The sequence below is a fragment of the Cherax quadricarinatus genome, chromosome 26 (assembly GCF_038502225.1).
Source record: "Cherax quadricarinatus isolate ZL_2023a chromosome 26, ASM3850222v1, whole genome shotgun sequence".
Classification (NCBI taxonomy): Eukaryota; Metazoa; Arthropoda; class Malacostraca; order Decapoda; family Parastacidae; genus Cherax; species Cherax quadricarinatus.
Window position 1 is genome coordinate 3,596,376 of NC_091317.1, and position 26,328 is coordinate 3,622,703.

The 26,328-nt window shown below is 46.1% G+C and overlaps 1 protein-coding gene across 1 annotated transcript in view; it reads right to left on the bottom strand.

The window, feature by feature from the left end:
• The window catches only part of LOC128691549 (uncharacterized), a 59,757-nt gene extending 34,465 nt beyond the window's left edge, over positions 1-25,292 (bottom strand). The window contains exons 1-3 of the mRNA XM_070088948.1: positions 24,422-25,292; positions 6,797-7,297; positions 3,165-3,288 (exon numbers count right to left, since the gene is read on the bottom strand). Coding sequence (XP_069945049.1) covers positions 3,165-3,288; positions 6,797-7,297; positions 24,422-24,850 — 1,054 coding nt within the window. The 5' untranslated portion in view covers positions 24,851-25,292. The remainder of the gene's footprint in view (positions 1-3,164; positions 3,289-6,796; positions 7,298-24,421) is intronic.
• Positions 25,293-26,328: the final 1,036 nt, after the last annotated feature.

The window sequence follows — 26,328 nt, forward strand, 5'->3', positions numbered from 1 at the left end:
AAATGTCACTATATCAAAAACAATATACTCAGATCACAACATAATCCAGGTTCAGACATGTATGCACGGAGCCCCAGACCGACAAAATGAGATTAGTCACGAGGGAGCATTCACCAAACTCAACTTCAATAACAAGAACATAAAGTGGGACCAAGTAAACCAAGTCCTAAACGATATAAGCTGGGAAGATAGACTAAGCAACACTGACCCCAACTTATGCCTAGAACAGATCAACTCTGTGGCACTCGATGTATGCTCAAGGCTTATTCCTTTAAGAAAAAGGAGGAGTAGATGTAAAATAAAAAGACAGGCGCTCCCTTTACAGGCGACGGAAAAGAATAACAGAGCGGCTAAAAGAGGCCAATATATCTGAAATGCGTAGGGAGACACTGGTCAGAGAAATAGCAAACATCGAACTAAAGCTAAAGGAATCTTATAGGAGTCAGGAATCGCGGGAAGAACTAAAAGCCATAAATGAAATCGAAAGAAACCCAAAGTATTTCTTTTCTTATGCCAAATCAAAGTCGAGAACAACATCCAGTATTGGGCCTCTACTTAAACAAGATGGGTCCTACACAGATGACAGCAAAGAAATGAGTGAGCTACTCAAGTCCCAATATGACTCAGTTTTTAGCAAGCCGCTAACCAGACTGAGAGTCGAAGATCTAAATTAATTTTTTATGAGAGAGCCACAGAATTTGGTTAACACAAGCCTATCTGATGTTATCCTGACGCCAAATGACTTCGAACAGGCGATAAATGACATGCCCATGCACTCTGCCCCAGGACCAGACTCATGGAACTCCGTGTTCATCAAGAACTGCAAAAAGCCCCTATCACGAGCTTTTACCATCCTATGGAGAGGGAGCATGGACACAGGCGTCGTCCCACAGTTGCTAAAAACAACAGACATAGCCCCACTCCACAAAGGGGGCAGTAAAGCAATAACAAAGAACTACAGACCGATAGCACTAACATCCCATATCATAAAAATCTTTGAAAGGGTCCTAAGAAGCAAGATCGCCACTCATCTAGATACCCATCAATTACACAACCCAGGGCAACATGGGTTTAGAGCAGGTCGCTCCTGTCTGTCCCAACTACTGGATCACTACGACAAGGTCCTAAATGCACTAGAAGACAAAAAGAATGCAGATGTAATATATACAGACTTTGCAAAAGCCCTCGACAAGTGTGACCATGGCGTAATAGCGCACAAAATGCGTGCTAAAGGAATAACAGGAAAAGTTGGTAGATGGATCTATAATTTCCTCACAAACAGAACACAAAGAGTAGTAGTCAACAGAGTAAAGTCTGAGGCGGCTACGGTGAAAAGCTCTGTTCCAAAAGGCACAGAGCTCTCATCTTGTTCCTCATCCTCATATCCGACATAGACAAGGATGTCAGCCACAGCACCGTGTCTTCCTTTGCAGATGACACCCGAATCTGCATGACAGTGTCTTCCATTGCAGACACTGCAAGGCTCCAGGCAGACATCAACCAAATCTTTCAATGGGCTGCAGAAAACAATATGAAGTTCAACGATGAGAAATTTCAATTACTCCGATATGGTAAACATGAGGAAATTAAAACTTCATCAGAGTACAAAACAAATTCCAGCCACAAAATAGAGCGAAAAACCAACGTCAAAAACCTGGGAGTGATCATGTCGGAGGATCTCACCTTCAAGGACCATAACATTGTATCAGTCGCATCTGCTAGAAATATGACAGGATCCATCCTTCAAAACTAGGGATGCCAAGCCCATGATGACACTCTTCAGGTCGCTTGTTCTATCTAGGCTGGAATATTGCTGCACACTAACAGCACCTTTCAAGGCAGATGAAATTGCTGACCTAGAAAATGTACAGAGAACCTTCACGGTGCGCATAACGGAGATAAAACACATCAGTTACTGGTAGCGCTTGAAGTTCCTGGACCTGTACTGGCTGGAACGCAGGCGGGAGAGATACATGATTATATACACCTGGAAAATCCTAGGGGGACTAGTACCGAACTTGCACACGAAAATCACTCACTACGAAAGCAAAAGACTCGGCAGACGATGCAACATCCCCCCAATGAAAAGCAGGGGTGTCACTAGCACGTTAAGAGACAACACAATAAGTGTCAGGGGCCCAAGATTGTTCAACTGCCTCCCAGCATACATAAGGGGGATTACCAATAGACCCCTGGCTGTCTTCAAGCAGGCACTGGACAAACAACTAAAGTCTGTACCTGACCAGCTGGGCTGTGGCTCGTACGTTGGATTGCGTGCAGCCAGCAGTAACAGCCTTGTTGATAACGCTCTGATCCACCATGAGGCCTGGTCACAGACCGGGCCGCGGGGGCGTTGACCCCCGGAACTCTCTCCAGGTAAACTCCATGTAGGGAGGGAGAAGGGGCGAGGATGAATGATGGAGAGGAGTATATATGTTACCCCCCACCCCAACCACCACAACCTCCCTCACACAGTGTGTGAGCCTGTGTCCTGGGTCCTATGTCCTGGGTCCTATGTCCTGTGCCCTTTGTCCTGGGTCCTGTGTCCTGGGTCCTGGGATGCTGCTGACCACACAGTACACACTGCTGACGATAAGCATCACAGCGCTGACCTCAATGTCAGTCTCTCTAACTTTGTAAGTAATGGATGCGGGGAGTTTCGTGTGCAGGGGGAGGTGGGGAAGCCCATCGGGAGGGGGAGGAGGAAGAGGGCTGGGGAACCACCACAGTAGACGAGTTGGTTGTTAGGATTAGGTAAGTAAGAGAGAGAGAGAGAGAGAGAGAGAGTTAAAAAAGAGGGTAAGTCCCTATACTCATATAATTCTGTGTGAATGTGTCGAGTCTTAGCTCCTGGCCTCTTGCAGGGGAACCGATCCTACCTATTTGTGAAACTGTGTATACAATTTCACCCCGTCATCCAGCTCCTGCTACCTACCTTCAACTGGTAAATTGTTTATTCACATCTCTCTGATTCAGCTTTATCTTCAGTGTCCTCTTGTCCTCATTCCTCTGTAATCTTCTTATTTGTCTCAGGGGCCTCTCAGAACCTTACCTGTCTCAGGGACCTCTCAGAATCTTACCTGTCTCAGGGACCTCTCAGAACCTTACCTGTCTCAGGGACCTCTCAGAACCTTACCTGTCTCAGGGACTTCTCAGAAATTTACCTCTCTGCTTGTTCCTGAGTTCGGGGACGTCTTTGGGCAGGTGGTCATGGCTGTCGGTGCTGCTATTCCTGGAGGACGAAGAGGAGCCGTTGGCGACAGCAGCGAAGCGGGGCACTGACGGTGTCTGCAGGAGATACCAGGAAAGTGTGTTTACGCAATTGAGGCAGGCGGCATAGATTCTGTGTGAGGAAGGTCAAGCAGTGCAGAGCCAGGGTCATTCGCGTCTCTCTCTCTCTCTCTCTCTCTCTCTCTCTCTATCTATCTATCTATCTATCTATCTATCTATCTATCTATCTATCTATTTATCTATCTATCTATCTATCTGCCTCTCTCTCTTTCTCTCGCCCCTCTTCCAGTGCATTTACGATTAAGATCAGAAGAGTATATTTACGAGTGTTCCTGTGTCTTCGAAGAGATAAGGCAGTAGGGATGCATATTAGAGACGGGAGATTTATCCCCTGGACTAATGGTTTCCTTTCCCCGCTGACAGATAAAAATTGTTTCGCTATACCTTCTTCCTTTACTATATTTCTTACATCTTCCACATAAATTCCCAACGCCACTTGTTTGCCACTGAAGCTGTTATACTTCACTTGTGTACGGCAGCTATGGCAACTCTGGACAAGTTCTAAACACGAATACTTTCGTTCGTAGCTTTACACTTGATCACACACAAACACACACAGTCATTAATCATACGTAAATTCGGCTTCATTAGAGGCAGCAGCCATATAGGCGGTCATAAGTCATAGAGATAACAAGGCAGGTTTTCCTATTTACTGCCCATGATGGCTGAGGCGCACACATAGAGGCCACGCACAGCTGCTTCCAACATATTTCTCAAAGTACAATTACTCATGTGTATGAAACTTACATCATTCTTAACTGACTGCAAACGGAGTTCGAACCCCTATCAATCTGTTCCTTTCATGCTACAAGTTACATTCCATCCGGCTCTGCTGTGGAAACTTCAATAAGAGGCTCTCACTCTCTTGTCACATGATAGGCTGGCACTGCCGAGAGCAACAACAGTAGCCCATGTGTATGCTTTCACAGAGCTGCTCCCGTCACCACAATATGAAGTTGGGTGCGTTCAACTTAAGGAAAGCTGTGATGTTACAATGTAGTTACAGATGAGTAGAACAAACTGCCACGTAGCGTCGTCAAGGCACATACTTCAGGTAGCTTTAGTGGATTAGACATGTATGAAGGGAGTAGAAGGTCACTGAAGCCTGGTCTGGAACTGAGAATGAATATAAAACTGGGATACGAGAGCCCGGAAGTAGGTGAGATAGAAAGCAATAATTAAGAGACTTTAATGCACTATTGAAAACTTTATGAATAAAAGTTGCTTGTTTTACTAGTGGTATTTTTCAAGTCAGAAGACAACGCCTGAGGTACAAAGTCTTGCATCAGACAAAAGTGCAAGAGAGTGAAGTACAGAGGATGAGGAAACACATGGAGGACTAGCAGACATACTAGGTTTTGAAGGATGAAGATAAAGTACTGAGAGAGGTGACATACGAAGTCTTGAAGGATGAAGAAGGTTCTGAGAGAGGTGACATACGAAGTCTTGAAGGATGAAGAAGGTTCTGAGAGAGGTGACATACGAAGTCTTGAAGGATGAAGAAGGTTCTGAGAGAGGTGACATACGAAGTCTTGAAGGATGAAGAAGGTTCTGAGAGAGGTGACATACGAAGTCTTGAAGGATGAAGAAGGTTCTGAGAGAGGTGACATACGAAGTATTGAGAAGGTACTGAGAGAAGTGAGGAGAGCAACAACTAAGGAACTGGTACAGGAAATATTCTACAAGATATAAGAAGGAAGGTAGCAGCAAGGAGACCTGGTTGACTGGTCCATCATGTCATGGCTCTGTTTTCACAATGTCTGCTCAGAACATGTGTTACAGGTTTTATTGTTGGAAAACTGCCTTGATTTTGAAAAAAAAATGGTGTTATAAATGCTACTTAGAGCAAATTCTATGAACAAATAAAGAAGAAATTGTATAGAATCCACTCTGAAACAGATTTTGCGCCTCACAGTAATAATAATAATAATGACCTTTGACCTCTGGCTGTCACATGCAGTGCCACCAAGAGTGCCAGGAAAAAGCAAAATACTGAATGTAAAACATTTACAAAAGAGTGTAAATTAGTACCAGCTCTGGGATTTACATTTTATTTCACCTTCTAATTACGTGTACAGGTTCCACTACACTCGTTCATTTTAAATCTCACATATTTACTATTTACATATACGTTTACATATATATAAGAATTAACTGTCATTGTGAAAATAGATGAATTGACAACTAATCCACGTATTGGAATGGAAAAACCTGACGACGTACCGGTCCGTCCTGGGTAATGAACCAGGTCGGTCCGTCCTGGGTAATGGACCAGGTCGGTCCGTCCTGGGTAATGGACCAGGTCTGTCCGTCCTGGGTAATGGACCAGGTCGGTCCGTCCTGGGTAATGGACCAGGTCGGTCCGTCCTGGGTAATGGACCAGGTCGGTCCGTCCTGGGTAATGGACCAGGTCGGTCCGTCCTGGGTAATGGACCAGGTCGGTCCGTCCTGGGTAATGAACCAGGTCGGTCCGTCCTGGGTAATGAACCAGGTCGGTCCGTCCTGGACTTTCAAGACTTAATGAAGCGCTTTATATGACGATGCTGAAAAGATACTTAAATTCTACTATAAAACGTGTGCGCGTGTGTGTGTGTGTGTGTGTGTGTGTGTGTGTGTGTGTGTGTGTGTGTGTGTGTGTGTGTGTGTGTGTGTGTGTACTCACCTATTTGTACTCACCTATTTGTGGTTGCAGGGGTCGAGTCCTAGCTCCTGGCCCCGCCTCTTCACCGGTTGCTACTAGGCCCTCTCTCTCCCCGCTCCATGAGCTTTATCAAACCTCGTCTTAAAACTGTGTATGGTTCCTGCCTCCACTACGTCATTTTCTAGGTTATTCCACTGCCTTACAACTCTATGACTGAAGAAATACTTCCTACTATCTCTCTGACTCATTTGTGTCTTCAACTTCCAATTGTGGCCTCTTGTTTCTGTGTCCCCTCCCTGGAACATCCTGTCTTTGTCCACCTTGTCTATTCCACGCAGTATTTTATATGTCGTTATCATGTCTCCCCTGACCCTCCTGTCCTCCAGTGTCGTCAGGCCGATTTCCCTTAATCTTTCTTCATAGGACATTCCCTATGTGTGTGTGTGTGTGTGTGTGTGTGTGTGTGTGTGTGTGTGTGTTACAGAAAATTAGACATAAAATAACTAACGTGCTTGTTTCACTAACGATAGCATCTGAATAAAACCTCACAGTATTGTGGTTGAAACATTGCACCAACAACTCACACCAGAACAGTAACCCCGTGACAACGTTTCGGACCCTCCTGGCCCATTCTATACATTTTTTACGAACATTTGAGTCATTCAATAGCCATGGAGAGGCTGAGGTGGTGTGGTCATGTGAAAAGAATGATGCAAAACAGGACTGATTAGGCAGGTGAATATGAATCTGAGCTAGATGAAAGAGGATGTAGGAGACATTTGAGGAAGGCTGGGTGTAGGGTGCGTACCAGGTTTTGAGCATGGAAATAGAAGCATGTGTTTGCAGACAGAGAAACATACTCACGGGTAAGTCACCGTAGCTGGAGTGATCACAGGAACAACGACACTGGAACTGCTGCTGCTGCTGCTGCTGCTGCTGCTGCTGCTGCTGCTGCTGCTGCTGCTGCTGCTGCTGCTGCTGCTGTAGTTCTTGAGGTAGATTCTCTGCACTCCTGCTCCATCGGTGGGGGCCCTTACCACTCTCCTTCATAATCTCTATTTGCTGCTGCTGTTGGTGGTGTTGGTGGCTCTTCTGGTGGTTGTAGAGAGTGTGCTGGTTGCTTCCTGGGTTGTCGTGGTTACAAGGACTGTTGACGAGGCTGCTCTTAACGTAGGAGTGCACCTGAGCTCTGCTCTGACCTCGCTCCTGGCCGAGGTAGGTGCGAGCCTCAAAGGAAGGGGACAGGAACTTTGCTGTGTTATTGTGGGCGTAGGAATCATCAGGGGCATGTGTGTGGGCGTGGGAGTCAAGAGGGTGGCCCAGAACATTGGTCAAACACTCCTCCACACTCCGGAGTTGGGGCAGCTGGAGAAGAAAGACGTATAAATTGCATTTAATGTGAGAATAAGAGGGAAAATCTAGACAAGTTCCACATTAAAGCAATAGAAATGAAGATTTCAAATGGCAGAATATTTTCAGTTCTCTTAACAAAATATATCGCAAAGATTTACAGCAATTTTTGTAGATATAATAATAAGGATAATAGTAATATTGGTATAAATATAAATCTAGAGAGAGAGAGAGAGAGAGAGAGAGAGAGAGAGAGAGAGAGAGAGAGAGAGAGGTGTATAACTGTAAGTGTAGTCCATATACCATGAGAGAGTTTACTTTAATCCATATTTTATAAATTAAAATATTCGTAACTGCTTTTGATCTCATTATATGAAGGCTTAATAATTTCTTCGTATTGTCGATAGGCTGTAAACCTAAAAAAAATTAATAATAATAATGTCATGTTAGCGAGTTAAATAAGAGTGAATGAGCTCAAATGGCTTATGGGATTTGAAGTGTTGTTGGAGTGTGAGCATGGACAGGGAAATTACAATAATGGGTACGAATTCTGAACGGAGGATTGAACCTCCTCCCACTTCTTGCACTCGATGATTCACGCAGGTTTAGCGCTTCGTGAAACAGTGTAATACAATACATTGTTCGATTTCTGGGCAGGATGAGAGAACTAGGTAAGTCTTCTCACGCCTGTTGAGTCTGTTTACATAGCTATAAGTAGGTACCTAGTAAATAGGTACGTTGCAGAGTAATTTATAAGCCAGTCTTTTATAAACCAGTATTTTATAAAGGAGTAAAACCGTATGAGTTGTTAAGACCGAGGTCTGGTGCAGGCTCTATCCTCCGTCTGCTAGTTGTGTCCCCACTGAATGATGTTTCAGGAAATTTGTTGAGAAAGTTGCCTCATTACCACTAACAGCTCTCACTGAGACATACTTAAGAGTTACCCTGTGAGAGTTCCTCATAAAGTTATCCTGTGAGAGTTCCTCTCAAAGTTATCCTGTGAGAGTTCCTCTCAGTTACCCTGTGAGAGTTCCTCTCGGTTACCCTGTGAGAGTTCCTCACAAAGTTACCCTGTGAGAGTTCCTCACAAAGTTACCCTGTGAGAGTTCCTCACAGTTACCCTGTGAGAGTTCCTCACAAAGTTACCCTGTGAGAGTTCCTCACAAAGTTACCCTGTGAGAGTTCCTCACAGTTACCCTGTGAGAGTTCCTCACAAAATTACCCTGTGAGAGTTCCTCGTAAACTTATCCTCAGAGAGTCTTCTGTTAAAAATTCCCGAGAGAACTGCTCTGAGAGTTCCCTGAGGTCGTTGTTTCTGAGTATTTCCATTAACCCGCACGAGAGGTGGTTAATAAGTTTCTGGACGTGTGTGTGTGTGTGTGTGTGTGTGTGTGTGTGTGTGTGTGTGTGTGTGTGTGTGTGTGTGTGTGTGTGTGTGTGTGTGTGTGTGTGTGTGTACTTACCTATTTGTTGTTCTAGGGGACGAGTCACAGCTCCTAGCCCCGCCTCTTCGCTGGTCGCTACTAGGTCCACTCTCTCGTTGCTCTATGAGCTATATCGTATCTCTTCTTAAAGCTGGGCAGGGATCCTGCCTCCACTACATCACTCTCCAAAGTGTTCCACTTTCTGGCAACCCTATGGCTGAAGAAATACTTCTTAACATCCCTGTGACTCGTCTGAGTCTTCAACTTCCAATTGTGATCCCTTGTTGCTGTGTCCCATCTCTGAAACTTCCTGTCCCTATCCATCTTGTCAATTCCTCTCAGTATTTTATATGTCGTTATTATGTCCCCCCTCTCTCTCCTGTCCTCCAGCGTCGCCAGGTCGATTTCCCTTAACCTCTCCTCGTAGGACATACCCCTTAGCTCTGGGACTAGTCTTGTTGCAAACCTTTGCATTTTCTCTAATTTCTTGATGTACTTGACCAGGTGGGTTCCATACTGGTGCTGCATATACCAATACTGTCCTGACATACACAGTGTAGACTTGTGAATGATTCCTTACTAAGGTTTCGAAATGCTATTCTTAGGTTTGCTAGGAGCCCATATGCTGCAGCAGTTATTTGGTTGATGTGCGCCTCAGATGTAATTGGTATTATCCTCACCCCAAGGTCCTTTTCCTTGAGTGAGGTTTTCAGTCTCTGGCCCCCTAACCTGTACACTGTCTGCGGTTTTCTTTGACCCTACCCAATCTTCATGACTTTACACTTGGTGGGGTTAAACTCCAGGAGCCAGTTTTTGGACCAGGTTTGCAGCCTGTCTAGATTCTTTTGTAGTTCTACCTGATCCTCATCCACTTGAATTCTCCGCATTAGCTTCACGTCGTCTGCTAACAGGAACACTTCTGAATCTATCTCTTCTGTCAAGTGATTCACATTTAGCAGACACAGCACAGGCCCTAGGACCGACCCTTGTGGAACTCCTCTCGTCACAGGCGCCCACTCTGACACCTCGTCCAGTACCATAACTCATTGTTTCATTCCTGTCAGGTATTCTCTGATCCATTGCAGTCCCTTTCCTGTTATTCCTGCCTGCTCTTCTAGCTTTTGCACTAATTTCTTGTCCGGAACTGTGTCGACAGCCTTCTTACAGTTCTAGAAAATGTAATCTTCCCACCCCTCTCTTTCTCCTGCCTTACTCCTGTCAACTTGTCATAAAACTCCAGTAGATTTGTGACACAGGATTTCCCCTCCCTGAAACCGTGCTGGTTATCGTGTATTAGCTCATTCTTGTCTAGAAACTCCACCAGTCTATTCCAGATAAGCTTCTCCATGTAGACTGCCTGTACTGTCTGCACAGACAGCCCATGCTGTCTGCCAGCTTAGTTCATATTTTGCGCCATGCTGGTGCTGCCACCTATAGGCCTTGCTACTTCAGTATGCCCAGACTTGCCTCTCTCTCACTCACACAGCAACCTAGCAGGAAGACACAAGTACTCCCAGCTCTCTCTCGTGGGATGGCCCTGCCTGGGCCATGGGCACAAACACACAAGCCTGTGTACCCACCATGACAATTTAAATAAAGTAAGAAGCCTCCGAAGAAGTGTATCATTAACCACCCGCTACCATACTACCAAATAATCCCTTTTATAAATGGTAGCAGCGGTGGTCGCAGCAGTTGTTTGCCCGGAGAGAGGAAGGAGAGGTATGAAGTCATCTTCACTTCATCACCCTACACAAGAAGCATCCGTCTCTCAACGAGTTATCCTGATGTCGTGTCTGCACGTTTGAGCATCCAGACACAGGTACAAGCAGGATCCAGCCGAAATTTACCGAATTTCTTCGAGAATTGTAAGTGACCCCACGCTACAGCGTCCCACGCTGTTTCTCAAGTCACGTGTTCAGCGTCACTTGTATGTTGCTGCTGTTGTTGTTCAGCTCAGCACAGCTGTTTCAGCAAGCCAGAGGTGAGCTTTGTGGTGATTTCTGCGTCCAGTGTGAGCTTCTCCACGTGTTTGTGGGTGGGGGAGGAGAGGAAGTGGCTGTTCCTCACCTTGCCCATGCTCGCCCTACTCACGCTCACCCGTCTACCATACACTCACCACTGCTCACTCCCTCTGCTGTGTTTTCTGCTATTTTTCGTGTGAATTCGTCGCCAGTGCTGTGTATCCGAGGGCCCGAGGCCACTCGAAGCTACATGGATCAGCATGCCACGTAGATCACGACGCCACATGGGTGTGGGCGATGTCACGTGTATCTACAAGTCACGTGAGTTACCAGATGTCCCAGACCTCATGCTGTGGTCTGCTGCCCGCATCACATCGACGTCACCCACGATGCTGGCCGACTTCATGACGTCACGATGTCTGCTGACGTCACCTCACGATGTCTGCCTGACGTCACCTCGAGATGTCTGCTGACGTCACAGTGCTGCTGACATCACGCCTGACATCACATGATGTCACCATCGAGTGTTCAGTAATTATTAAAATATTGTCGAGAAGACTAAGAGAAGATATATGTCGTGTGTTAATTCCTCTCAGTCAGTGTTCTCACTTTTTAGTATATGTCTTAGTGTCAGCTTTGTGCACAGAAAAGTATCATTTGCTAGTTAAAGTTTCCGTGTGTCCAGTGAGGTCTGAGTCAGACCTGAGTAGCACCACTGCGTTAAGTCACCCGTGTGACCAGTGTGTTTGACAGCTATCAGACAGCCCCGAGTGACCGAGCCCTCTTGTACAGAAAGCTTTTATGCTCGTCGTTCGTGATGTTCTGCAGAATCGTACCTGCTACGATTCCCATCGAGATTTGTTTCACTTCACCTCCAGACCGTCAGAGTGCAGTTATATGTAGAGAAACAAGTCTGGGGACGCTTAGACTAACCTCTGCTATAACTCCAACTGCCGAGAGAATGATACTCGCCAAGCCGCAGTTAGCCCTGTCGGCAAGCACTTTGTCAGCCTCGTGTCACAAGCTTCAGTGAGCAGCCTGCACAAAGATGATGTCACTTTGACTGCTAGCTCTCTCACTGCAGTCTGGTGTATGATGTTACGACTCCCAGATGCTTCGCCCAGTCGTCTCTGCCATGACTCGCTCCACAACTCGCTCCACGCTCGCCGGCAGTGACAGCCCAGCGACAGTACCAGTCGAGAAGTGTCCTCCTGAGTCGCTTGCCAGAAGTCCTGCCCAGTTGCCGAGTTTTGTCGACGCCTCACTCGAGGGCACCAGCATGTGCCCCAGGTTGAGTGAAAACCTGCAGCGACTCCTACGATGACTGCTTCACCGTTCCAGAGGAGACTGTAACCTGTTACGTCACAGCTCAGCCGCAGTGATGTCTCCTGTGTTGCAGTATCTGTCCAGACGCAGGAAGGCATGCAGTGATGCCCTTCGACGCTCACTGCCTTTGACCACGATGTTTAGCACACCCCACATGTTTTTTTCTTCCCTCCCTGTAGGAAGTTTTTTTTTCCATGTCCATATGTATATATATGTTTTTATTTTGTGTTCTGTGCCCTGTTCCTATGAGAGAGAGACCGTGTTCCTTTTACCACCAGTATTGTCGCGTCGGGACGACGCGCGGTAGGTGGCCGAGCGTATGTAGACTGCCTGTACTGTCTGCACAGACAGCCCATGCTGTCTGCCAGCTTAGTTCATATTTTGCGCCATGCTGGTGCTGCCACCTATAGGCCTTGCCACTTCAGTATGCCCAGACTTGCCTCTCTCTCACTCACACAGCGGCCTAGCAGGAAGACACAAGTACTCCCAGCTCTCTCTCGTGGGATGGCCCTGCCCGGGCCATGGGCACAAACACACAAGCCTGTGTACCCACCATGACTTAATAAAGTAAGAAGCCTCTGAAAACGTATCATTTACTCCCCGCTACCAGAACGCCAAATAATCCCGTTATACTCCATGACTTTGCATACTATACATGTCAGTGACACTGTCTGTAGTTTAATGTTACGTGCCTGTCTTCTACATCTAAGGCAGTTGCCCTGTTTCGATATGTGTGTTGAAGACTATCGTTAGTGACACACAGCGCTTCTGCTTCCTCACTCAGAATCCACGGAGAGATATTGTCCGGTTCCACTACTTATGAGGTTTCTAGTTCACTCAACAGCCTCTTTACTTCCTCCTCGGTTGTGTGTATTATGTCCAGCATCTGTTGGTGTACCCTTTCATTCTAGTTTACTGAAGTTCAATCTGTCTCCACTGTAAATATTTCCTGTTTAGCTCTTCACACACTTTGACGTTTCTTGTAATCTCCTCTCCTTCCTTCCTCAGCCAGATTACCTGGTCATTGACTGTTGTTTTCCTCCTGATGTGGCTGTACAACAGCTTTGGATTGGATTTGGCTTTCGATGCTATGTTATTCCGGTATTATCCATGCATATTCGTTTCTGGTTCTTCGGCTAATCTCCTTCTATACTTTTTCCATTCTCTAGTGTACTTAGTTTTGGCCTCTCTACACCTTTGGGTGAACCAAGGGGTTGTTCGGGTCTTCTCATTCATTCTGTTGTCCTTAGGTACGAGCCTCTCCTCCTCCTCTTTGCATTTTGTGGTCATGTATTCCATCATTTCATTCACTCTTTTTCCCACCAGTTCTCTTTCCCACTGTATCTCATGTAGGAAATTTCTCAAACTTGTGTAGCCCTCTCTTCTGTAGTTTTGCTTCTACCGTCCTACTCATGCTGCTTCTCTCTACACGTTTAGCTCTACAATATATTCTAAGCTCAGGACCACGTGATCACTAGCTCCGAGGTGAATATGAAGTCCAGCCTTGATGGTTCATTCCCCTCTCTCTCTCTCTCTCTCTCTCTCTCTCTCTCTCTCTCTCTCTCTCTCTCTCTCTCTCTCTCTCTCTCTCTCTCTCTATCTCTCTCTGATAGTGTCCCTAACGTGTTGATGCATGAGGTCTTCCATTAACACCGCCATCATCTTCGTTCTCCACGTTTCTGATCCCCCGTGTGGCTCCAGGTTTTCCCAGTCAATGTCCTTGTGATTGTAATCACCTACAACTAGTAAATTTGCCCTGCCCATGTGGGCCCTTCTGGCAACCTCAGCTAGTGTATCAACCATTGCTCTAGTATTCTTGTCTTGGTCTCCTGCTCTTCAGTGGACTCTCAGTCTGCAGCGTTCCTACAATATAGTCCCATGCTTCCCTTCCGTCCACTCCTTCCAACTGCTCAAAACTCCATTAGTTTTTCAGGAGCAGTGCAACTCCTCCTCCCCCTCTGTTCCCTCTGTGTGCGCACGTGTGCTTTTATCATTTTAAACATACACCCAGTGGCCACTTTATTACATACACCTGTATCCTTCGTCGTTATTGCAAATTTATAATCTTCTAATCAAGTGGCAACACCCCAATGCCTAAAAACGTGAACACATGGTCAAAAGGCTCAGTTGTTCTGACCAAACATCAGAATGGGGAAGAAATGTAATGTAAGTGACTTTGATCGTGGAATGATTGTTGGTGCCAGATGGGGTGGTTTGAGAATCTCAAACTGTTTATCTGAAATTTTCACACACACAAGTCTCTAGAGTTTACAGGTAATGGAGTGATAAATATAAAACATCCAGTTAGTTGCAGTTCTGTGAGTGGAAACACCTTGTTAATGAGAGAGGTCAGAGGAAAACGAGCAGACTAGTTCAAGCTGACAGGTGACAGTAATTCAAAAAACCACGAGTTACAATAGTGGTACGCAGAAGAGAATATCTGAGCGCACAATACGTCGAACCTTGAAGTAGATTGTCAACAGCAGCAGAAGGCCACACCAGGTTGTACTTCTGTCGGCTAAGAACAGGCAACTGAGGCTAAAGTGGGTACAGGCTCACCCAAACTGGACAGTTCAAAACTGGAAAAACTTCGCCTGACCTGTTGACGAATCGCTATTTCTGCTGCGACATGCAGCTGGGAGGGTCAGAATTTGGTGTAAACTTCTGGGATGTGATGGAAGGGGAGACTCTCAGTATGAATATGCAGCCGACAAATCTGCAGGAATTGCGTGATGCTATGTTATCAACATGAACCAGGATCTCTGAGGAAAGTCTCCTCCATCTTGTTGAATGAATGCCACGAAGAATTCAAACTGTTCTGGGGGTAAAGGAGTGGCCCAACCCGGTACTAGAAGGGTGTACCTAATAAAGTGGCCTGTGTGCGTGCGTGTGTACTCACCTATTTGTGGTTGCAGGGGTCGAGTCCTAGCTCCTGGCCCCACCGGTTGCTACTAGGCCCTCTCTCTCCCCGCTCCATGAGCTTTATCAAACCTCGTCTTAAAACTGTGTATGGTTCCTGCCTCCACTACGTCATTTTCTAGGCTATTCCACTGCCTTACAACTCTATGACTGAAGAAATACTTCCTACTATCTCTCTGACTCATTTGTGTCTTCAACTTCCAATTGTGGCCTCTTGTTTATGTGTCCCCTCCCTGGAACATCATGTCTTTGTCCACCTTGTGTGTGTGTGTGTGTGTGTGTGTGTGTGTGTGTGTGTTTGTGTGTGTGTTTGTGTGTGTTTGTGTGTGTGTTTGTGTGTGTGTTTGTGTGTGTGTGTGTGTGTGTACTCACCTAGTTGTACTCACCTAGTTGAGGTTGCAGGGGTCGAGTCCGAGCTCCTGGCCCCGCCTCTTCACTGATCGCTACTAGGTCACTCTCCCCGAGCCGTGAGCTTTATCATACCTCTGCTTAAAGCTATGTATGGATCCTGCCTCCACTACATCGCTTCCCAAACTATTCCACTTACTGACTACTCTGTGGCTGAAGAAATACTTCCTAACATCCCTGTGATTCATCTGTGTCTTTAGCTTCCAACTGTGTCCCCTTGTTACTGTGTCCAATCTCTGGAACATCCTGTCTTTGTCCACCTTGTCAATTCCCCTCAGTATTTTGTATGTCGTTATCATGTCGTCCCCTATCTCTCCTGTCCTCCAGTGTCGTCAGGTTGATTTCCCTTAACCTCTCCTCGTAGGACATACCTCTTAGCTCTGGGACTAGTCTTGTTGCAAACCTTTGCACTTTCTCTAGTTTCTTTACGTGCTTGGCTAGGTGTGGGTTCCAAACTGGTGCCGCATACTCCAATATGGGCCTAACGTATACGGTGTACAGGGTCCTGAACGATTCCTTATTAAGATGTCGGAATGCTGTTCTGAGGTTTGCTAGGCGCCCATATGCTGCAGCAGTTATTTGGTTGATGTGCGCTTCAGGAGATGTGCCTGGTGTTATACTCACCCCAAGATCTTTTTCCTTGAGTGAGGTTTGTAGTCTCTGACCCCCTAGACTGTACTCCGTCTGCGGCCTTCTTTGCCCTTCCCCAATCTTCATGACTTTGCACTTGGTGGGATTGAACTCCAGGAGCCAATTGCTGGACCAGGTCTGCAGCCTGTCCAGATCCCTTTGTAGTTCTGCCTGGTCTTCGATCGAATGAACTCTTCTCATCAACTTCACGTCATCTGCAAACAGGGACACCTCGGAGTTTATTCCTTCCGTCATGTCGTTCACAAATACCAGAAACAGCACTGGTCCTAGGACTGACCCCTGTGGGACCCCGCTGGTCACAGGTGCCCACTCTGACACCTCGCCACGTACCATTACTCGCTGCTGTCTTCCTGACAAGTATTCCCTGATCCATTGCAGTACCTTCCCTGTTATCCCTGCTTGGTCCTCCAATTTTTGCACTAATCTCTTGTGTGGTACTGTGTCAAAAGCCTTCTTGCAGTCCAAATGCAATCCACTCACCCCTCTCTCTCTTGTCTTACTGCTGTCACCATGTCATAGAACTCCAGTAGGTTTGTGACACAGGATTTCCCATCTCTGAAACCATGTTGGCTGTTGGTGATGAGATCATTCCTTTCTAGATGTTCCACCATTCTTCTCCTGACAACCTTTTCCATGATTTTGCATGCTATACATGTCAGTGACACTGGTCTGTAGTTTAGTGTCTCATGTCTGTCTCCTTTTTTAAAGATTGGGACCACATTTGCTGTCTTCCATGCCTCAGGCAATCTCCCTGTTTCGATAGATGTATTGAATATTGTTGTTAGGGGTACACATAGCGCCTCTGCTCCCTCTCTCAGGACCCATGGAGAGATGTTATTTGGCCCCATTGCCTTTGAGGTATCTAGCTCACTCAGAAGCCTCTTCACTTCTTCCTCGGTTGTGTGTACTGTGTCCAGCACATGGTGGTGTACCCCACCTCTCCGTCTTTCTGGAGCCCCTTCTGTCTCCTCTGTGAACACTTCTTTGAATCTCTTGTTGAGTTCCTCACATACTTCACGGTCATTTCTTGTTGTCTCTCCTCCTTCCTTCCTTAGCCTGATTACCTGGTCCTTAACGGTTGTTTTCTTCCTGATGTGGCTGTATAACAGCTTCGGGTCAGATTTGGCTTTTGCTGCTATGTCGTTTTCATATTTACGTTGGGCCTCCCTTCTTATCTGTGCATATTCGTTTCTGGCTCTACAACTGCTCTCCTTATTCTCCTGGGTCCTTTGCCTTCTATATTTCTTCCATTCCCTCGCACACTTGGTTTTTGCCTCCTTGCATCTTCGGGTGAACCATGAGCTCATCCTGGCTTTTTCATTATTCCTGTTACCCTTGGGTACAAACCTCTCCTCAGCCTCCTTGCACATTGTTGCTATATATTCCATCATCTCATTAACTGGCTTCCCTGCCAGTTCTCTGTCCCACTGAACCTCATTCAGGAAGTTCCTCATTCCTGTGTAGTCCCCTTTCCTGTAGTTTGGTTTCATTTGTCCTGGCCTTCCTGCTTCCCCCTCCACTTGTAGCTCTACTGTGTATTCGAAGCTCAAAACCACATGATCGCTGGCCCCAAGGGGTCTTTCATATGTGATGTCCTCAATATCTGCACTACTCAAGGTGAATACTAAGTCCAGTCTTGCTGGTTCATCCTCTCCTCTCCTCTCTTGTAGTGTCCCTTACGTGTTGGTACATGAAGTTTTCCAGTACCACCTCCATCATCTTAGCCCTCCATGTATCTTGGCCCCTATGTGGCTCCAAGTTCTCCCATTCGATCTCCTTGTGGTTAAAGTCGCCCATGATCAGGAGCTTTGCCCTGCATGCATGAGCTCTTCTGGCCATTGCATCCAGTGTGTCAACCATCGCTCTATTGCTCTCGTCATACTCTTGCCTTGGCCTCCTGCTGTTCTGTGGTGGGTTATACATCACTGCAATTATCACCTTGGGACCACCAGAGTGAAGCGTTCCCGCTATGTAATCACTTTCTTCTCCGCTGTCTCCTCTCTCCAGCTCATCAAAATTCCATCGGTGTTTGATCAGCAATGCCACTCCTCCACCCCCCCCCCCCTGTTCCTTCTGTCTTTTCTCAGGATCTGGTATCCCGTTGGAAAGATGGCATCTGTTATCATACCTGTAAGCTTGGTTTCTGTGATCGCTATGATGTCTGGTGATGCCTCTTTGACTCTTTCGTGCCACTCCTCCCACTTGTTTGTTATTCCATCAGCGTTTGTGTACCATACCTTCAGTTTCCTTTCCAACACTGTGGTTTTGGGGGCCTGTGGGGGTGGGAGACCTGGTAGCATACTGTGGGATTCTATGATGGGGGGTTGGGTGGAAGCTGTGGGTATGGATTGTATTGTGTGTTGGGATGGTGTGATAGGTTGTGGGGTTCTGAGGATAGTTGTGTGTGTGCTTGCCCTTGCTGCTCTGTTCTGCTCTGACTGACCTCTGCTGGTTCCATCCTTGTCTCCTTTCCTAGCTCCTTTCGCTTTTTTGTCCTCTCCCTCAGCTGCTTTCTCTCTGTGTTCTGTCTCTGTCTAGGAACACCTTCTTGTACTCTTCCGAATTTTTCAACCGTGGTTTCTCTTGGAGGATCCTGTTCCGCACTGTTTCTGTCCTGAGAATCAGCTTGATCGGTCGGTTTCTCCCCTTCAAGTACCCCCCTATTCTCTGAAAATTTACAATCTCATCCATGTCTTCTCCCCCTATTTCTGTGATGATTTTCTCAATCTCCTTTCTTTCTTCCTGCCGTCTTTCAGTGTGTGTCCTTTCCTCTCTCTCCTGAAGCCCATGGATAATCACTGATTTTGCCCTTTCCTCCTCCCATTGCCTCTTCCTCTGTGACTCTGGTTCCTGTCTGTATGTGGTCATTTTCTCCCTTGATTTTTCCAGTGGCTCTTGGTAGCATGGTTGTGCCTCAGCATTCGACCTATCTCCCTCTCCATCTGCATCCATCTGCTCTTCCCTTCCACTCCCTGGCCCTACTTTGCAGGCTGATATGACCTTAGCATAATTCATATCTCCTTCCTTCCTGTTCAGCCTCTCATCATCGTATGGTGTGTCTTCTCTGGTCACTACCCCTGAGACTTGCTTCAGCCTGTTTACCTCAAATTCTAGGACCTTTACCCTGGCTACTGCAGTTTCGACTTGTGCCTCCCAATACTTCGTCTCCTTCTCCAACCTCTTTTCCCATTTCACAGAGAGCTCTTTCTCCATTTTTTCAGAAAGCTCTCCTAATTTTTCTCTCCCATTCTTGCTCTATCCTTTTCCACTGTTCCTCCATCCATTCCTCCCTACCAGTACCATTGTCATCGGATCCCTGATTCCTGCGAGTCCCAACCATTTTTTTTAATGAATGAGAGAGAGAAAGAGAAAAAGAAAAAGGGGGAGAGAGTGAGAGATAGGGAGAGAGAGAAGGGGAGCCTAGAAGGAGGGGAAAAGAAGGGAAAAAGGGGGAAAAAGTGAGAGAGGGAAAAGGTAAGAGAGAGGGGGGAGTGACAAGGGAAGAGAGAGAGAAAAGAAGAGGAAGAGAGAGAGTAAGAGAGGAAGAGGGAGAGAGAGAGGAGGAGAGAGAGAGGAAGAGAGAGAGAAAGAGTGAAAGGAACAGAGAGAGGAAGAGAGAGAGGATGAGAGAGAGGATGAGAGAAAGGGAGAGAGAGAGAGAGAGAGAGAGAGAGAGAGAGAGAGAGAGAGAGAGAGAGAGAGAGAGAGAGAGGAAGAGAGAGGAGAGGGAGAGAGATGGGGGGGGAAAGGAAGGGTTATAGGGTCACTTCACAGGAAGGTGTAAAATCCTGTATGTGTGTGTGTGTCTATATATGTGTGTGTGTGTGTTTGTGTGTTTGTGTGTGTGTGTCTGTATGTGTGTGTGTGTGTGTGTTTGTGTGTGTGTGTGTGTGTGTGTGTGCATGTGTGTGTGTGTTTGTGTGTGTGTGTGTGTGTGTGCATATGTGTGTGTGTGTGTGTGCATATGTGTGTGTGTGTGTGTGTGTGTGTGTGTGTGCATGTGTGTGTGTGTGTGTGTGCATATGTGTGTGTGTGTGTGTGTGTGTGTGTGTGTGTGTGTGTGTGTGTATGTGTGTGTGTGTGTGTGTGCATATGTGTGTGTGTGTGTGTGTGTGTTCGTGTGTGTGTGTGTGTATGTGTGTACTCACCTATTTGTACTCACCTATTTGTGGTTGCAGGGGTCGAGTCCTAGCTCCTGGCCCCGCCTCTTCACCGGTTGCTACTAGGCCCTCTCTCTCCCCGCTCCATGAGCTTTATCAAACCTCGTCTTAAAACTGTGTATGGTTCCTGCCTCCACTACGTCATTTTCTAGGCTATTCCACTGCCTTACAACTCTATGACTGAAGAAATACTTCCTACTATCTCTCTGACTCATTTGTGTCTTCAACTTCCAATTGTGGCCTCTTGTTTCTGTGTCCCCTCCCTGGAACATCCTGTTCTTGTCCACCTTGTCTATTCCACGCAGTATTTTATATGTCGTTATCATGTCTCCCCTGACCCTCCTGTCCTCCAGTGTCGTCAGGCCGATTTCCCTTAATCTTTCTTCATAGGACATTCCCCTTAGCTCTGGAACTAACCTTGTTGCAAACCTTTGTACTTTCTCTAGTTTCTTGACGTGCTTTATCAAGTGCGGGTTCCAAACAGGTGCTGCATACTCCAGTATGGGCCTGACATACACGGTGTACAGTGTCTTGAATGATTCCTTACTAAGGTATCGGAATGCTGTTCTCAAGTTTGCCAGGCGCCCATATGCTGCAGCAGTTATCTGATTGATGTGTGCTTCCGGAGACATGCTCGGTGTTATACTCACCCCAAGATCTTTCTCCTTGAGTGAGGTTTGCAGTCTTTGGCCACCTAGCCTATACTCTGTCTGTGGTCTTCTGTGCCCTTCCCCTATCTTCATGACTTTGCATTTGGCAGGATTAAATTCGAGAAGCCATTTGCTGGACCAGGTGTCCAGTCTGTCCAGGTCTCTTTGAAGTCCTGCCTGGTCCTCATCAGATTTAATTCTCCTCATTAACTTCACATCATCTGAAAACAGGGACACTTCTGAGTCTAACCCTTCCGTCATGTCGTTCACATATACCAAAAATAGCACTGGTCCTAGGACCGACCCCTGTGGGACCCCGCTCGTCACAGGTGCCCACTGTGATACATCATTACGTACCATGACTCGTTGTTGCCTCCCTGTCAGGTATTCTCTGATCCATTGCAGTGCCCTTCCTGTTATATGCGCCTGATGCTCTAGCTTCTGCACTAATCTCTTGTGAGGAACTGTGTCAAAGGCCTTCTTGCAGTCCAAGAAGATGCAATCAACCCACCCCTCTCTCTCTTGTCTTACTTCTGTTATTTTATCATAAAACTCCAGAAGGTTTGTGACACAGGATTTGCCTTCCGTGAATCCGTGCTGGTTGGCATTTATACTCCTGTTCCGTTCCAGGTGCTCCACCACTCTCCTCCTGATAATCTTCTCCATAATTTTGCATACTATACACGTCAATGACACAGGTCTATAGTTTAGTGCCTCTTTTCTGTCTCCTTTTTTGAAAATGGGAACTACATTTGCCGTCTTCCATACCTCGGGTAGTTGCCCAGTTTCCAGGGATGTGTTGAAGATTGTGGTAAGTGGTACGCACAACATATCTGCTCCCTCTCTAAGGACCCACGGAGAGATGTTGTCCGGTCCCATTGCCTTTGAGGTATCGATGTCCCTTAGCAGTTTCTTCACCTCCTCCTCATCTGTATGTATGTCGTCCAACACTTGTTGGTGTATTCCTTGTTGGTGTCCCCATCTGGTCTGTCCCCCCAGAGTCCTTCCTGTCTCTACTGTAAATACTTCCTTAAATCTCGTGTTGAGCTCCTCACATACCTCTTGATCGTTCCTTGTGAGTTCTCCACCTTCTTTCCTCAGCCTTATCACCTGGTCCTTGACTGTTGTCTTCCTCCTAATGTGGCTATACAGCAGTTTCGGGTCAGATTTGACTTTCGATGCTATGTCGTTTTCATACTGTCGCTGGGCCTCCCTCCTTATCTGCGCATACTCGTTTCTGGCTCTTCTACTAATCTTCTTGTTTTCCTGGGTCCTATGCCTCCTGTACCTTTTCCATTCTCTGGTGCACTTAGTTTTTGCCTCCCTACACCTTCGGGTAAACCAAGGACTCGTTTTGGTCTTCCTATTATTTCTGTTTCCCTTGGGAACAAAACTTTGCTCTGCCTCCTTGCACTTTGTTGCCACATATTCCATCATCTCGTTTACTGATTTTCCTACCATTTCTCTGTCCCACTGAACCTCCTGCAGGAAGTTTCTCATACCTGTGTAGTCCCCCCTTTTATAGTTTGGCCTGTCCCCTTCAGTTCCTGTTACCTTCTCCACTTGTAACTCTACTATATAGTCAAAACTCAGAACCACATGATCGCTAGCTCCAAGGAGCCTCTCGTAAGTGATGTCCTCAATGTCTGAACTGCTCAGGGTGAACACAAGATCCAGTCTTGCTGGCTCATCCTCCCCTCTCTCTCTGGTTGTGTCCCTGACATGTTGATGCATGAGGTTTTCAAGTACCACAAGTGTGTGTGTGTATGTGTATGTGTGTATGTGTGTGTGTGTGTGTGTATGTGTGTGTGTGTGTATATGTGTATGTGTGTGTGTGTGTGTGTATGTGTGTGTATGTGTGTGTGTGTGTATGTGTGTGTGTGTGTGTGTGTGTGTGTCTGTGTATTAGCCCATTAATTTTGATATTAACTTAAAACTTTTTATAAATCTGTCTTATGTTCATTATAGTTGTTCATCATGATCATGGTTGTTCTAGGTTGTTCATCAGGTTTGTTCATCAAGGATGTTCACGGTTGCGCATCATGGTTAATGGATGTTCAGTAAGGGTGTTAATGGATGTTCATCATGGTTGTTGATGGTTCATTGTTTCTTCAAGGTCATCATGTGTGTTCAGACTTGATTGTTTCTTGATTGTAATCTGTTCTATGTTCGTTATTTGTTAAGTTGATTTTACTCAGTCACAAGTACTCGCAGTCACACGTACTCACAGTTACACGTGCTCAGTCACACGTACTCACAGTTACACGTGCTCAGTCACACGTACTCACAGTCACACGTAGCCAGTCACAAGTACTCACAGTCATGAGTACTTAGTCACAAGTACTCACAGTCACAAGTACTCAGTCACAAGTACTCACAGTCACAAGTACTCACAGTCACAAGTACTCACAGTCACAAGCACTCACAATCACAAGTACTCAGTCACAACTACTAACAGTCGTAGGGACTGTGAGAAGCTGTGGTATAAGAAGTCACATCATTGTTTTTTAAGCTTCCAGTCTCCCTCAGCAAATCTTCTGAAGCCCCGGGATCTTCCTCTGTTCACCTTCCACATTAGCAAATGTAATCTCACGAAGACTTTTTTCCTATGTAGTGTTTCTCATTCTTTTGTAATCAGCTAAGTGTTCGGTTTGGCAAAGCCATATATATATATATATATATATATATATATATATATATATATATATATATATATATATATATATATATATATATATATATATATGTGTGTGTGTGTGTGTGTGTGGACAATAAGTAACAGTATAAATTTTGGGTAACAGGTAGACAAACAGTAGGAGGTAACGTATGCAACAGAAAAGGTCTTCAATAATAACAATGTTATCCATGCTTTGTGTTCCAACGGTAGGCAACAGCAGACGTTGTTGAGGATGCGGAGTGAATGGGAATACTTTTAAACAGGGCAACAGTAAGGGACTCTCAGTGCAGCAGAATTCGAGGAGGGAAAATAACAAGTTTCGCGGGTGAAAGAGAACAGTGAGAATAAATAACGGAAGACTGAACTAACATTTACGGCGACTGGGAGTAACAGGAGGCAACAGAAATCGTGTGACAGTGTTGGACTGAAGGAGACAGAAGGAACGAAGGAAAATATAAAGAAGCAATAAAACAGATTAGCAGAAGAGAAACTCTGGATGAAGCAGCAGCAACGGTACAGCTGTATAGCTCAGTGGAAATATTATGGGAATAGAAGACAACAGGAGTGTAACAGGAGTAAGGGAAGAGAGGTATGAGGAATGATCTCTAACAACAGACTGCAGGAAAACATTGGTTGGAGATGATATACTGGTGAAGACGAGGAGGGAGGGAAGGGGAGGAAGGAAGGGAGGGAGGAGGGAGGGAAACAGGAGAGAGAAGAGAGGAAGAGGGGTAAAGACTGAGGGAGCCAAGAAGAGGGACTAAGTGAACAAGGAAGAGGGAGGAAGCAGGGCAGACAAGAATGGCAGAGAGAATAGAGGAAGCCCAGGAGGATATGAGAGAGAAGGGAATGATGGGAGGAGGAAGGGAGAGATGGAGAGAGGGAGGGATGGAAAAAAGAAAGTATGGGGCAACGAAAACAGAAGGAACATAACAGAACAGTGGAGAGCACATACGCACTTACCACACACAAGGACGCCGTTTTTGGTACCTGGAGGTCCTGGTAGCGGGTGCAGGTGGGCGGCCGCCTGTGCTGGGCTCCACCTGAATCCTGACCCCACGTCCAGGTCGGGGTGGGCGTGACCCCTGGACAACAGGGGTCACGGCAGGCACAGGGGGGAGTGCCCAACAAACTACACGTAGCACAGTCCCCGCCTACACCCATGGAGTAAATGTGGGAGGGGTAGGGCGTGAAGACAGGGGAGGGTCTCACTCGACAGCCCACACACTCCTGGTGGCAGGGGCTGGGTAGTCGTGGGTCGGGCTGGCAGCAAGGTGTGTGGGTGCGGAAATTACGTGGGAGGGTTTGACTGAGGGCGAGGGCGTGGGTGGAGGGTCCTAGGTCTGCAGCACGCCCACTTCTCCCCTCGCCACGCCCACATGCCAGCTCCATCCTCCCTACACGCCACGCACCACACACGCCACACAACACCGAGAGGTCGCTGCTAGAGAAGTCTTCAAGGTCCTCTTGTCAACTTCCGTCAACATTGTAACCTTCTGGTTCACTATCACATTCGTCAAAATCTTCACCACCATCATAGTTGCCATCTACCTCATTATTATCACCAGCGTCATCTACTTCTTTCTTCTTTTCTTTTTTTTTATCTATATCTTTTCCCCTTCGTTTCAATATTTATTGGTCTTGTATCGAAGTGTGTGTGAGTTGCCATCTGCCTCCACCCATACTACCACCATCGCATCAACCACCATCACTACCACCATCGCCCCCACTACCATCACCTCCGCCCCCACCACCATGGCTGAAGCATCCTCATCATGGCATCATTAATTAATTTCACACTACGGAAACGCATTTCATTAAACTCACCGCCAGTTTTTCCTTTTGTTCATTTCTCACTTCTGACTGGACAAAAATTTAATAAAAAATATTTTTGCCCAATGTTAACTTTCACATGGATGTTAACTTTCACATGGATCTTAACATTATTCTGAAAGAACACTCAGTGTTTTGGAATTTTCCTTAGATATACATTGGCTATAAGTGTTGAATGTTAATCTGTTGTCAAGGTGTGTACATTAGACTGTTCGCTTATCTTCTCATATTTGTGTGTGTGCTACCGTATTTATTTCGTTGAATTAAAATATTTTTTTAGCATTATTCTAACACTATGTACAAGGTCTTGTAAATGTTGAATGTGTGTTGGTTGTGATTCATGTGGATGCCTTCACGAGCTCGTCCTTCACTGTGCTGTTGAGGACAATGGAAACATAAACACATATGCAGTTTAATGTGATCCTTTATTGACAACGTTTCGCCCACACAGTGGGTTTTTTCAAGTCACAAACAGATCTACCTGGGGTGGAAGGTACGCGAGTATTTATAGTCGGGTTCAACATTCTGAACCCGACTATAAATACCCCCGTACCTTCCACCCCAGGTAGATCTGTTTGTGACTTGAAAAAGCCCACTGTGTGGGCGAAACGTTGTCAATAAAGGATCACATTAAACTGCATATGTGTTTGTTTCCATTGTGTCGGTATTTTATACCATTTATTTTCACTGTTGAGGACAACTTGACCTGGATTTGAGATGACAAAGATTGTGTCATCTGCAAACAACAGGTTTAAATTCCTGAGAGGTATTGTTTAGATATTTGACGTGTGTAAGTGAAAAATAATGGAGGAGTCTAGAATTATGCCATATGGCACCCCCATGTTGACTGGTCGAGTATTTGAAATGGCATGGGAATACCGACAGGTTATAAATGATCACACAAATTGCGGTAACTGGAAACTATCAAACACATTTTGCCTGCGCAGTCAGCTTTGTCAAATCTGATAGGTTATACCTGATTGCAAAACAGTATTTAGGGTCTCCTGTAACAAAAACTTTCTGTCCATTTAGGCCTA